We start from the raw sequence: 14499 nt of genomic DNA, 5'->3' as shown, positions 1-14499 counted from the left end.
TAACTTGATCCATGGGTCTACTGTCTGTAGCTATGAGCAACTGATATCCAGCTATCTATCCATCAGTACACAGACAGGCTCCCAGGAGCTCACCTGTGGGGACAGTTCTGAGTTGACAGAGGGACACAGGGATGCATGAAAAGAACCTACTGGAGGCAGATGTACACAGCCTTTTACTATCCCATTTTCCTACCCAGTGCTCTGGAGAAAGGGGAGAAACCTTGTCTAGGTTCACTTCCAGATAAATGCTATAGGTTCACTTCCAGATAAATGCTATATTATGTCTGAAGACTGAGTAGCAGTTAGTGCTTTTTTGTTGAGTCACAGAATCATAAACTATACAGAATTCCAGACTGGTTTGGATTGGAAGGGACCTTAAAGCTCATCCAGTTCCAATCCCCTGCCACAGGCAGGGACACCTTCCACTAGAGCAGCTTGCTTCAAGCCCCTGTGTCCAACCTGGCCTTGAACACTGCCAGGGATGGGGCAGCCACAGCTTCTCTGGGCACCCTGTGCCAGTGCCTCAGCACCCTCACAGGGAAGAGCTTCTGTCTAAGAGCTCATCTCAGTCTGCCCTCTGGCAGGTTAAAGCCATTCCCCTTGGCCTGTCCCTACAGGCCCTTGTCCAAAGCCTCTCTCCAGGTTTCCTGTAGCCCCTTCAGGCACTGGAACTGCTCTAAGGTCTCCCCTTAAGGATCCTTCTCTTCTCCAGGCTGAACCAGCCTGGCTCCAGAGCAGAGCTGCTCCAGCCCTTAGAGCCCTCTGGGAGGCGGTGAAGGGCAGGATGAACGTGCTGTGGTGGGTGAGCCATAGGGCCAAGGCCACCAGCATAGAGGTGCATCAGGCTTGCAGAGGGGCTGCTCCCCATGGTGCCTCATCCTATGACCCATGTGTGCCCCTGTTCCTGCTCTCACTTGGTGCCTTGACTGAGGAATGTGCCCTCTCCTCAGGATGGTCAAGTCAAGAAGAATGAAAGCTATGTCTGGAGCGCCTATGAAGTAATCCTGTCTGGGAATCATTGAAAACGCATCTGCAACCCTAAAGCATCCCTCAGGAGACCGCGTTGGGGAGAGGCAAAGAGAGTTTCATACCTCACATGTTTTGGTTTTCCCCATGAAGTCCTTAGCACAGAGCGTGGTCTCTCTGTGTGTGCGTCTCGTTCCCACTGGGTCTGCATGTTTGCTAAGCATGGAGATGTGCCAGGTCTTTCCTTTCCCAGAGGAATTGCCATAATTTGGATCAAGAAATAACAACATTCCCAGCCTTTTTTTTTCCATCGTCATGAGATTACTGCATTTCCTAAATACTTGCAACTCTGCTTGAGTGCATGGCAGATGATTGCAGATGTTGCCACCTCCTTTCCCAGATTTCATGTTTATTTTATGGCTGTAGATCCAAGTTCTCAACTTGTCATCCAGTTACAAAGCAAGGACGTGTCCCCTCACTCAGCATAACTCAGCATAAGCACAGGGTGGTGATATCTCTGTCATTCCTTAGGGCTCTACACTCTGCAGTGTCAGAGGGAAAACAATGGCTCTGATTAATGAGCTGCTGCTGCCAAAGACCAAACAGCTTTGACCTCGAGTGGCTTTCTGTGACCTCTTTCCATAAATCTGCAACTGATCCAGTGATCCGTATCATGGACAGCCGGGAAAGCACAGGGCAGGGGAGGTGCAGGGAGTTGCCTTTGGCCAGGTGTAGTGGAGCTCCAAGGGTTGGGGTTTGATCATAGAAACACCTGAGAACAGCTCCTGTTGGTTGACCAAGGGGGTTGTAAGGGCTGAGGTGGCCTTGCTGAAGGGTTTCTGCTGATTCCAGGAGGAAACCAGAGCGAGCCGGTGCCATTTCATCAGGAAGTGCTGATGCATCTATGGGTGAGGAAAAGCTTTGTGCGAATAAATCCCAAGAGCAGGGCCAATGTCTTTTCTTATCTTTAAACACTTGCTCTACTGAGCAGTTGGTTTTGCTGCGCTGTGTTGATGTCTCCTCCCCTGGAGACTAATGATTTAATTTTTGGTTGTCACTGGGATCATTTACACCCAAACTACTGTCTCTGGCTGAGCTACACAAGCTCCTATTTGTGGCAGGCAGAGGAGAAGCAGGGCTGTGAACTGCTCCCCTTTCCCATGAGTCAGCTAAACAAATGCTGGTTTCTCTGGCTTGGAAAACCAGGGAAAACATGAAGCCTGTTGCTCTGCCAGCAGATACTCCTGGGTTAACACAAGCACTTGAATAGTCTGAAAGAATCTTAGCCATCTCTCTGGATGAGATTGTGATTGCTCATTGAATGTTGGATGAACTTCTGCAGCTTCTGTAGGGATGGAAGCTCTGCCTCTGGCCTACATGTTGCTCGTTCTGTGCCCACACAGACCATTTCCATTGCAGGACCACTCTGGGGATTCCTGCTTGTTTCTAGGTGGCTCACAGAAGTGTCCCCAGTGCACTGCCAGCAATGCACAAACCAGTTTTAAATGTTGTGGCATGTGCCTCTTCCCTCCTGCTAAAATCACCTCTCAGACTCTGCCTTCCAGTCCTTTCTAATGGGACCTGATGTATCCTAGGGCCCAGATCTATGCAGAAGAGTAACTTAACACACATGTATAGTCCCTGGAGTTCAACCATGTGCAAACAGGTATTTGTGAGCCCAGGTCCCTGCAGAGTTAGTCTAACCTGCTTCATTCAGCTGTCAACACAGTCGTCTCTGGTTTGCCTTGCAATTATTTCTTTGCCATCTGATGCAGAGGTCAGGTGCTCTTTGACACTGTTCCTTCAGCTTTCCCGTCCTCCATGCACTGCACTGCCCAAAAGGGGTATGTGGATCCCTTACTCAGATAGATACCATACTGATGTTAGCTGTTGCTATGCACGACACCTTCAATCTCACACGCATCTGTAAGTGCTCCCTTGGGGATAGCCACTGGGTAGTTACAGTGCCTGGAGGATGCTTGAAGGAAGACTGCTACAATAAGGAACAGAGATTAAAAACAGCTTTTATCTGTGTGCACTGATGGTCCCAGCATGAACAAACAGGCATTCGCTTAGTGTGGGAGGGATCTCCCTCAGCCAAGTGAGATAGAGTTAGAAATCATCTGACAGAGAGGTGAGGGAGGTCACACATTACCCTCTGCCTGGGGACCCTCCCGTGTTTAATGTTGGCTGTGCTGCTACATCAGATTATCCCAGGAAAAGCAGTTTTCAATATGCTTTTCTTCCCTGGACAATGTATCAGCCTTTCACATCTTGCTCCCAAGGATTTGTGTGGTTGTACTGTGTTTGGGGTTTTCACTGCCAACAGCAGAATGTTAAAGTCCAAACTGAAGGTAAAAACAAACTCTCAGCAAAAGAAACAGTGCAGAGAGGCTCTGGACAGAAGGTCTGTCCTGATTTGGGGCTCTTTCTAGGCGCTGTCTTTAGCCTAGTGATGCTCTTAATTCTTGCTGTAGTCAACTTGTGTTGGCAAGAAGTGAGGGCAGGAACCTCACATCAGGTGCTCCATGTCGCTTCCCAGAGGAGCCCGGCTCTCTCCCTTGGTTTACAGAGGGGATGCTGTGTTAAGAGCTATTTGAAGCTCTGCAGGAGGCAACTTAGCTTGAACCATTACAGAAGTTGCCCAGAGAAGCTGTGGCTGCCCCATTCCTGGCAGTGTTCAAGGCCAGGTTGGACGGGGCTTGGAGCAACCTGCTCTAGTGGAGGGTGTCCCTGCCCGTGGCAGGGGGTTGGAACCAGATAGCTTTAAGGTCCCTCCAACACAAACCAGTTGGTGATCTAAGGAAAGATTCTGGTTCCTCACCCCAACCAGGCAGCAGTGTTAGCTTCACAGAAAAATGGCAGGGACAGCCATGGGACCAGAGCTGTTTCCTGGGCCTTCACACATGGAAGCTGTCTGTTCCCCCTGTAGGGCTTTGCTATGGTAATGACAAGGCTGGCACGAGTATTTGGTTTTAATTTTATGACCCCTGTAGCTGTAAAGCAGGCCCAGAATTATTTAGCAGAGAAAAGGAGAATGTTAGTTTAGGCCTGGACATTGTAATTGGAGATGTGCAACCAAAGCACGTTAGCTACAGCAAGGGTGTGCACCACCAGGCATGGTACAGCATGCCTGCCCTCCCTGCAGGAAGCTGTGTGCAGCATCCTAATGCCTTCCAAAAGCCATGAGCTCCTTAAATATATAAACCAAATATGAAAGTGGAGTAGATCCATTTCCTCACATCCAACATGCCCCAGGGCAAAGATGTCCTGTGCTTTGCCCCCCCAAAATGAAGTCTAGCTCTAAAGGGACCAGGGAAGGTCAAAAACATGAGGCATCATCCTGCCAGTCCTGGCACTGAGGTGTCCTGATGCAGCCCAGCCCAACCTTTTCCCTCACTGCTCTCCCAGTTTTGCCCTCAAACCTGATTTTTCCAGCCCTGCTACTCCAGAAGGGGCACAGGCTGTGTTTATATAAACCCTCTGTCACCTGGCAGCAGCCACCAAACGTGTGTGTGGCAGAGGCATTTCTCCTCCTGTCCTCCATGGGCTAGGAAAGCACTGAAATTACACTTTGCTTATTCTTTTCTTCAGCTCCCAAAGCCAAAATAAACTTTGGGAAAGAAGCAGCTCAGAAGGATAAACAGAATAATTGAAAAATACCTTTCCTTTCAGCAAAAACAGTCTCAAATATTACAAACCCCAAGGACTGCATTTGCTTTCTGGTTCCAACAGCAGCTCAGGTCTGGTGCCAGCTCCCTAACCCTGCACTCCAGACCCCACCAACAGCACCACACTTGCACAGGAGAGGTGACATTGAGGCCTGTGCAAAGGCCAGCTCGAGACACCAGCTAAGCCCGCCCTGAGCCCTAAGAACAACTGCAGGCACAAGAGGAAAGAAAGAAAGGATTATTTCAAACCCCAGGATTTTCTAAGTCGAAGAGGTACCTGGCTGAAGCTACAGCGTGACCATCCCAGAGCAGAGCATGGTGGTGGCTATGTCCTGGGAGAGCCACCCAGGACCCAAACATGCCTCAGCCAGCAAATGGCACTCAGCAAACACAGACAAAGCCAGGTTTTGGATAGTCCTTGCAAAGCACATGAGCTTAACAGACTGAAATCCCTCAGCACCATGAAATGACAAGAGCCAGAGCTCAGCCTATGCGCAGTGAGAATGGTTGTTTCTAGAAACAGGAGGGGACCCGGAGTACCTGCCTTATAGTGTCTCCTCCTGTGGAATCTGGGGCTTTTCCTATTGATTCTTTGCTATATGTGGTGCTGCAGCCTGCATGTCACCCTGAACGTGTTTAGGAGTAATGGTACATCTTAGAAGAGAGGGGGACTGCAGGGCTGGAACCCACTGGCTGTTTTGCTTCCACAGCACTACATGTAATAACAGTTCTAGATAGGGGCATGCTAAATAATGTCACACACATCCCCTGGAGGGGTTTATGTTGTCCAGAGTCCAACTTCTTACTCTGCGAAGGACTTTGGAGTTACAGCCATGCAAAACTGGAGGGGGTGTCTCTGGTGCTGGGGCAATGGCCAGGACTAGGTTAAAGTCTCAGCTAGAGGTCTACAGGAAGGGTCAGGATGCCTTCCAGGGGAGCCCATCACCGTGCTGTCTGGACAGGAGCCCCTGAGGGAAGGATTCTGTGGTGCTGTGAGATTAGCTGGCCTCCGCTGAGTTACTGATGGGAATCTGAATGGCACATGGGAGAAGCCAGGCTCTCCAAGTGGGAGTGATTCACTCTCCACGCTGAGGGAATATGCCAGGCTAAGAGCATTTTACTTGAATTCAGCAAAAAAGAGATGAGAGCTGGGAGGTGGGAGGCAAGAAAATCACTGTTTCATCCAGTTGAAAAGTTAAACCCTAATGTTTCTCTTTTTTGGTAGATATGTTACCTTCACTTTTCTGCTGATAATAATGCCTCTGTTGTTATAAGCCCAGCTAAAGATTTCTGGCTTATCAAGCTCAAGGCAAAGGAGAAGATAGAGATTTGAAAAGCAGGAAGGGAAAGAAAACACACAGCTTTAATGCCAGAGCTTTGGAAATTGAGATACTTATCTAAGTCTGTTTTCTCCTTCCCTTGATTATGTTACTTTGAATTTGGACAAGGAATCAAGTCTGGCCAACTTCATTTCTGTTTCTTCTCAGTTTCACTTTCTGACAATTCTATCATCGTGATGTACACTCAGATATGTGTGAGGACAGCTTCACATTCAGAAGACATTTCTTGGGCCGGGAGATAATGATGAGAGAGACCTTTATCACTACTGTCATTAAAGACTGCTGTCATCAGAGGCCTGACAAACCTTGTCACACCAGCAGTGATGATGTGGTCCCAGACCCAGATGTGCAGATGTCCCTTGTACCCCCATGTTTGAGGGCCATGCTGCCCTCAAAGCCAGCAGCTCCCTGTTTAGTTCACATGCAGTGCTTGTGGATGGTGCTTTGGAAAAGAGCAGGAGTTTGATTCACTTTTCATACAGCAGATGCTGCACAGTTGTGAGTCAGAGCTGCTCCCCAGAATTATTTTCTCTTCCCTACTCTTACTGATTAAAACATAACGTATGAGCTCTCCCATCAAATGATTTCCCAAAGACCTGGCTCCTTCCATCCTTCTATGGGGGTAAAATCCTTTTGAAAGCAATCTGTTCTCCTCTATCTGCAATAACTCAGTTATAACTGACAGTAATAACTCCTCTACCTGCAATAACTCAGAAAGCCGTCTAAATAAAGTGAGAGAAAGACTATTGGCAAAAATGCAGGTGCTCAGTGTTAGAAAACAGATAAATAAAGGAAACTACAAACAAGCCAAGGGGATCTCACACTAACTCCACACTCAACTGAATTGCATTAGTATAAACCAATCACTGCTTGGGCCCCTGAATTAGGAACTACTTCCAAAACAGAAAGCTGCCTGCGCTGTATTGTGCCTGTTCTATTGCTCTGTCTAATGATGGTTTCCTCTCCATTTGGGTCAGGTCTGGCTGAGGAAGAATCTTTTGAGAAACCAACGCTAAGCATTGCCAAAGACCACATTGTCATCCTACCGGGAGACACCCTAAAGATAAAATGCAGGTAAGGATTGCGCCAGTGATGCTGGACTTCCTTTGTTGCACTGATTACCTCAGCACAGGACAGCTTTTGGGTAGGATGGATGCTGCATAGCCAGCTGGGGACCAGTGCTGTTCATGCATTTCTCCATAAGGAATATTTGATGGGCTGTAATAGAGCAGGGAGGAAAGTCCCAGGTCAGCATCTGGCTTGGCCTAATTCTTCATGTTGTAAAAGGGGCCCAAGCAACATCCTCAATCAGCACATGGGAAAGCTTATGGAAGGGGGATGTACCATGGTTAAGGACATGGCTGGGAAATCCTCATCTGAAAATAGGTTCAGATTCAGCCACTCTGCAGCTCAAATCTCTCCTTCACTCCCTGTCCATAAGTAAACGACAAACAAGGTCACCAGGGCATGTCACTACCTCTTTACATGTATAAATGAGCTTAAACTTCCTAACCTCAAATACCATCTAGCTTATGACAGTTAAATAAACAGCAGTTAGTATGGGTACATTCAAAAGCCCTGACCTGTTTAAACAGATCATGTTCCTTAAATCAAAGATAACGAAGACTAGTAAAAACCAGACTGCTGATATTGTAAATGATGGCAACTCCTCAGTTCTTGGCACCATGTGTAAAAACAACAAAGAAACAAGTAAAACTGTGGTAATGACGTGCATTTACAGGGAGATGATCCTCTGGAAATGGGGGATATGGGTTTGGACACAGCTAACTGGCAAATACAGAGTCAGAGCACTTTCTGCTGTGTCAGAACATACATTAACTTGCTTGGTCACAGAGAGGTCTCTGACTGGGGTGTGTGTAGGTGTCACTTGGTTTAAGTGTGACCGATCTGCTAAACCACTGTGAGAGCTGGGGCTTTAATTCCTTCCAAGCATGCTGTAGGAGGGAAGGCTTAAGGTAATACAAACTACCACAGCTTCTGTCACGCATGCACATTATTTTACACCTTCTTGCAAAGTCCCCTTGACCGTAGCCACTACATGGATGGTTTCTTGCAATAGGAGTTACTGAAAACAGTATGAAAAAGCAGCAGGAAGGTAAATCCTTACACTAACACATACGTCCCTTCTGATTTTTGTCCTGTCTATTTAATTCATTGTTATGATGCAAAGTAAATCGACTCACTCTGTATAAATCTGTGATGTCTTCTGGAACACAAGGCAGGTTTCCCCCAGTACCTCCAGCTAGCCGCGTGGCTTCTGAGGTCAGAACAACCTGACAGTGGTAATTTTAGCTTGGCAAGCAGCAAGCGTGATGGCAATAAAGTTTAAACAGTCCTTTAAAATCTAGATGCAGCACTTCATAAAACACGTTACGTGGGCACGAGCTCGGTGTAGTGCTCCAGGCCAATTCCATCAATACTTTTCAGCAGTTCTCCATCAGAGAACTGAACTCCATTCAGCCTTTTTAATCTCTAGGAACATCCTGTTTTTCTCATACCACCAGATGAATAAATAGGTGAAGACATTATTAGCATTCAGTCCCAAACTGCTTTATGGATGCAAAGCCATAAATCCACATGATGGGTCTGAGAAGCAGAAAAGCAGACTGGCAGAGGCCTGGAGCACCTCACTTCCTTGACACAGGTCATGCAAGTGCTGGGAATAGAAGAGAGAAGTGTGATTTCTGCACTTGGGGTGCAAGATTCCCTGTTCCAGGTCTTCTGTGGGTGTCTGTCATCCTGCCTCCTCTGGCATACTCACAGATGGACTCTGGACTGGCCTGAAGGTTGCTCTGGAGCCCTTCATACTTCAGGGAGCATTAGGGCTGTGTGGAGGACAGCAGGAGACAGGAGGCCAAGCAGGTGACACTATGGTTACTCTGTGTGAACATCCCTTCTCCCTTAAACTCCATTCATTCGAGGTTCTTGGCCTGGATTTCCTGATTTTTGTCAGCCTGGCCAAAGCTACTGCTGCAACTTCCTTTTGCCAGCCTTGTGAAAATCCCAAAGCAAGAGCCAAAGCCTTCATCTTCCACCAGGATAAAATAGGGGAGGAAAAAGTAGGCACATGTAAGGAAGCGCAAGTGTGTGAAATCCCTGCCCTGCTCCTCCGAGCCACTGGTGCAGGTTTCCAGCCCTGATGGACACCAGACTGGATGACGGCAAAGGGGCAGGGACACGATGACACGCTGGGAGTTGACTGCCTGAATTGTTCCATATTCTGGGCCTGAAGTCCCATTTCTTGACCGAGCTGGCCACTACATCACTAATGACGTCAGTAAGGTAAGGAAAGAACAGCGGGGAGGAACCTCTGCATCTAGGAATCATTCAGTGCTCTGAAGGACAGGAAGCTGCTGTGACGGATGAGGTGGGGTTGTCCAAGTCAACAGTGCATCCAAAAAGGAGGGTGAGGCTCTTCACCACAGAGGATATTCACACTTTTCCCAGTGCTCTTGTTCAGCTCTGTGCTGGGAACAGCCTCAAGAGTTCAGGCCTGTGTCCACATCATCTTCAGGAAGGCGACAAAAGGATGGGCAGAAACAGGAGCCAAGAGGATGTTTGTTTAAGTGTCACTGAATTTGCTGGCAAACACCCTCCCTTATTGCACCTACTGCACCACGACAAAGCCACTGGCACAGGAAGAGCAGTTAGTTCTCAGCTAACTGGAAACTTCACACAGTTTGCTTGTTAGATGTGTCTGGTCCGTGCATCTAGACCGGATCTCTCCCCGGCCACACTCAGCTGGAGAAATCCAGAGGTTCTTAGTCCTTCCTCAGCTCAGCAAACGCCATAGGGTCGAAGGGAATTCACTGAGTGAGAAGGGGTGAGTCAAGTCGCTGCCCACCTCTGCTATCACAGACACAACTGCCTCCTAATGCTAACTTCTTCCCCAGACAAATCCATGGACAATTACCCCCACACCACACCAGTTTCCACACTGACCACCATCACCCAGTCTGGCACCAAAAACCATCACCTTCACCTCCCACACACGTACCAGTACACCACCAGAGCCCTCAAGTGCAGCCCAAGCAGAAGAGAGCTCTGAGAGCTCCTACGGCCATGGTGTGTGTGACCTCATGTTTCTAGTGCAACCAGGGCCTGTTACCAAGCCAACTTTGACCAGTTGAAAGCTCTCTCAAAGTCCTGCAATGGGTTATAAAAAGACCTTGCTTTTTGTTGGTGAACTACGCACAACTGCATTTGACATTCACTGCGGTCACAGATAAGACAAGGGGGGCCCGGGTAGGTGAGGTGATGCCTCAGCTGCCCTGCTTGATGTTCTGACTGCTGTGACAAGGTAAATTGGGGAAAAAAATGTGTCTCGAGCAGATATTCCAAGATCTGTAACGTGATTAGTTCCAGCTCCTTCACAGAAATCGACACTGAGACACTGCTGATTAAGCAGGAAAGGTGATGGGAAGTTACATAAATGTCCTCCTCTCCCCAGGCAGCCTCAGAATAAGAAAATATAAGTTAATTTAGCTCTTAAAATATGCAAAGTCCTCAGCTTGGAAGAAACATATAATTTCATCTGGAGCTTTCTAATGTTTGAAGTGGCTAAAATACAGTGCTGTAAAAACAAACTCATGCTCAGGAAGCCTGAAAATGAAGTTTTCCTCCAGAACCGAGCTTGCTGCGGTTCCCACAGACTACTTCAGGAATCTCCCTTGCTCTGGGGAAGAAGGAGGGGTGATCCACCTTCATTTCTGATGGGCAGAAATGCAAACACCCAGCAACCTCCATCATTCATCAGCAAATGGCGAGAGTAGGAACAATGGGAACCCCGATAAGGGCCAGAAGGATGCCTAAGTTCTATCTGAAGTCATGACTCCACCTTTAATCCTGGTGTGTTGTGTTACAGGGGAGCACCTTCCGTAAGCTGGCTGTTGAGGGGGGACCAGAAGGAAGACCCTCGGGTGCACATAAGCAGTTGCCGCAACAGCACGAGGCAAAGCTGCAGCATGCTTGTGATGAGGAGAGTCACAGCCAACGACACTGGGTACTTCACCTGCATCCACGATGACTCCCCCACGGATGAGGATCTCATGGCCAGGATTTATGTGTTTGTGAAAGGTAAGAACTTCACTCTGGGTTTTGCTACAGCTCTTTGCCTATACAAGCTGTGCTCAGGGTGGGAGCTGTGCTAGGCAGAACAACAACCCAGTCCAGGTGCTTCCACAAATCCCACCTCCCACTGGCCCAGCACTGGCTTTGACATGCTGAAGAGGCTGCATATATTTGGATTTTCATGCCAGCTGGATTCACAGGGACACAGATGTGAGAAGCAGAAATTACCTATCTCATTCAATTCCAGGATTTCAAAACTAGATTGTCCCATCTCATTTTGTGTTCCAGATAAGGGATACACTGATTTCTTTAAACCTCTTGTCCTTTTCTTTTCCTTTTATGACTAAATTCTTTTATCCTAAAGGGTTTTGTTATCTCAGTGCTTTTCCTAAGATTCATCCGGAATACCCAAGTCCTCTCTCTTTCCATTCCTCTCCAGGCATGAAACTCCCCAACAACATTCTTTGTAATTCCTCTCTCCTATACATTTGTATGCAGCTTTGTCCCTCTGTGAGACACACTTACCAAGGCTGGATGACTGCATTAGACATATTTTATTGTACAAAATGGCCCATTGCTCATTTTTGTTCTCTTTGAGCTACCTCTGCCCCATGTGTCAGAATCACTGAGTTCAGATCAAATACCAAATGGAAGCAGAAGCATCAGAGGAGGGTGGTCCTCTGTGGTTAGGTGACTGTATCATATTGAACAGCCATTTCAGTAATACAGATTCTTGTTAGAAGAATATTGCCCCAAAATGCTGGTATTTTTTTTCAGTTCCACTTGACAAACGCATTACTAAGCCACTGAATCATCTTGGATCTTCCAAGCTGAAATTGTTGAGTAGTCAGATAAAGGAGCTGACTCCTAGTGTCGTGAATAGGGGATGACATTGGTGCTGAGCAGGCTCAGTAGTCAGTTGCCCACAGATACTCATGAAACAGAATGACTTCATTTTTCTAGTAAATGTGATTCTTTGATTCCTCTTCCTAAAACAAATGCTAGAGAGGCAGAGCTTGATATGATTTCAATAGCTCAGCAAACTTACACTTACAGAAAACACGTACCTGCTGGGCAGCTCTGATAGCGCCATGATACTGGTAATGATGGTGACACCCTCTCAAGGTGTGACTTCTATCCCCAGGGGCCTGTGACCGGCCCACACAGTTAAACTGGGTGAGCACCCCTGTTTCATGGGGGTGATATCTTCCTGTCTCTTTTTGTCTGCTGAAAACCACCCCTTTCCACCCTCATCCTGCTTTCCCAGCGAGTCTTCCTCTTATCGGAAAGTACCTTTCTGGTGCTACTTGGTAGTTCCTGCAGTCATTTCTTCCTTAAATCCCTTTTTATTTCCTTTTCCTGATTTTCTCTTGTTACTCTAAGCCCTGGTTGCTTCATCCACTCCAGTTCTTGTGCTGAGCTGTTTCCTTTTCTCATTACACACTGCTCAGATGCCCTACATCTCATATTGTTAACACAGCCCAGTGCCTATGCTGCAGGAAACAGTGCATTGAAAACTCCGTTCTCTCTCCTGATTCATGCCCTGGCTGCCTACCCAGGCCTTCATCACTCTAAGGCAGGAGCACGTGCAGGAACTGTTATGGATCTTTTGGGACTGCCTGAGGATTTTGTCTAAGAAAACATCTCACGTTATGAAACACTTGTCAGGGATGCACTTGGAACAGGGCTAAGCTGAAAGAAATGGAAGGATGTCCTCTGGCTTGAGCCTGCAGTGCCAAGGTGCCCCTGGAAAACAGCACTGCATGGCTCTTGTCTCTCAATCACCCTTCAAGACTGGCCTTACTCAGATGCAAGTTCATTGTGTCATATGCCCTCCCTGCTCCAAAAGCTCTTACTCACAGATTCATAGGATCAATCATAGAACAGTTTGGGTTGGAAGAGACCTTAAAGCTCACCCAGTTCCAACCCCCTGCAATGAGCAGAGACATCGTCAACTAGATCAGCTTGCTCAGAACCACATCCAGCCTGGCCTCCAGGGATGGTGCATCCATCACCTCTCTGGGCAACCTGTGCCAGGATTTCACCACCCTCACTGTAAAACATTTCTCGCTCACATTTAGTCTGAATCTCCCTCCACTTAGTTTAAAGCCATCACCCCTCATCCTATCGCAACAGGCCCTGATTAAAAGTCTCTTCCCATCTTTCTTACAGGCCCGTTCTAAGTACTGAAAGGCCACAGTACAGCTTTCCTGGTCTTCTCCAGGCTAAACAACCCCAGCTCTCTCAGTCTTTCCTCACAGGAGAGGTGCTCCATCCCTCTGATCATTTCTGTGGCCCTGCTGTCCTTTAAAAGTTACTGAAGGAGAAGTAGGTAGAAAACAAACCAGCTTGTACTACACATTCCATGGGTGAAGCAGAGCGAGCAGCAAGTCAGCAGGGATCCCTTGCATCCAGGTCCTAGCTGTTCCAAAAGTGGATGCAAGTGCCTGCTGGGATCTGGCTGCCAGGCTAAGGAAGCTGTCTGGTCCCTGTGAAATGAAGCTATTTATACCTTGGCATGGATGCTGCACTCAAGGCATGCTCTTCCATTCAACTCCTGTGTATGTTTGTTGAAAGCCAGTGGGCTCTTTCAGGGACAAGAAAGCTGCTCTTCACTCCACTTGACAATGTAGAGTTAAGCAAGGCATTCAGAACCTACCTATGATTTTCTTCCCTATTTAAACATGCCTGCTTAAGGAAACCGCTCTGATGCCTGGACATCACTGAGAAACCCATCAGTTGTACCCAAACAAAGAAACTCTCAGTTCCCAGAGTGCCAGACCAGGGTGAGGTCCAAAAGCCACCTCACCAGACGTCTTGTGAGAGCAAGTGCTCAGCAGTGTGTTTATGAGCCTGAGCCAGATGGAGTGAGAAAATGTAGAGCCAGACCCTGGAGGCTGGAGATTCCTCTGAGGTTACGAGCCGTTATTGCCAAAAAAGGAAGGGGAATGGTATTTTTTCCCTTCATTCCTGTCCTGCTGCTTGACACCGAAATGAGAACATGATTGTATCGGAAGCACTGCTTATGGGCTATTATTTCCTGTGCTCGCTTCTGTTTTTACAGCCTCCCTGGTGGAGCTTCTAAGCTCTGTCAGGACCTGGCATTCAGCAGCTCTCCCGCAATTGAGCTGTGACCCTGCACATCAGCCCCATCATGAGGGACCCGAAGGTGGCAGGGTCAGCCTCCATGCACCAGCCGTCTGGGGGGAGAGCTCAGGATCCTAATCCTGAATAATCGTTCCCGGGGCTTTTTCTGCTTCCCACTGCAGCTGCAAGTCCCAAGGATCATAATTAAAGAGCAAGACAACCCCCTTCTTCCATTGCCCATCTCCTTGCTGGAAATACAAAGCAGCTTTGGGCTGAACAGAACTAGCTGGGTGGTTTTTAACTGCCTGGTTTAGCTTCATTGCAACTTGATGGGATAATCTCTG

At 47.8% G+C, this 14499-nt stretch overlaps 1 protein-coding gene across 2 annotated transcripts in view; it reads left to right on the top strand.

The window, feature by feature from the left end:
* LOC130594737 (vascular endothelial growth factor receptor kdr-like) overlaps positions 1 to 14499 on the top strand; it is a 121951-nt gene that overhangs the window by 27185 nt on the left and 80267 nt on the right. For both annotated transcript variants that reach the window (XM_057400847.1, XM_057400855.1), the window contains exons 2-3: positions 6955 to 7051; positions 10863 to 11074. In XM_057400847.1, the coding sequence (XP_057256830.1) occupies positions 6955 to 7051; positions 10863 to 11074 (309 nt within the window). The remainder of the gene's footprint in view (positions 1 to 6954; positions 7052 to 10862; positions 11075 to 14499) is intronic.

The sequence above is a fragment of the Pezoporus wallicus genome, unplaced genomic scaffold, assembly GCF_028554395.1.
Source record: "Pezoporus wallicus isolate ANWC-B61680 ecotype Strahan unplaced genomic scaffold, APGP_CSIRO_Pwel_v1 contig_8803, whole genome shotgun sequence".
Taxonomy (NCBI): domain Eukaryota; kingdom Metazoa; phylum Chordata; class Aves; order Psittaciformes; family Psittacidae; genus Pezoporus; species Pezoporus wallicus.
The sequence above is the reverse complement of the archived record's forward strand: the minus strand, read 5'-3'. Positions and strand labels throughout refer to the sequence as shown.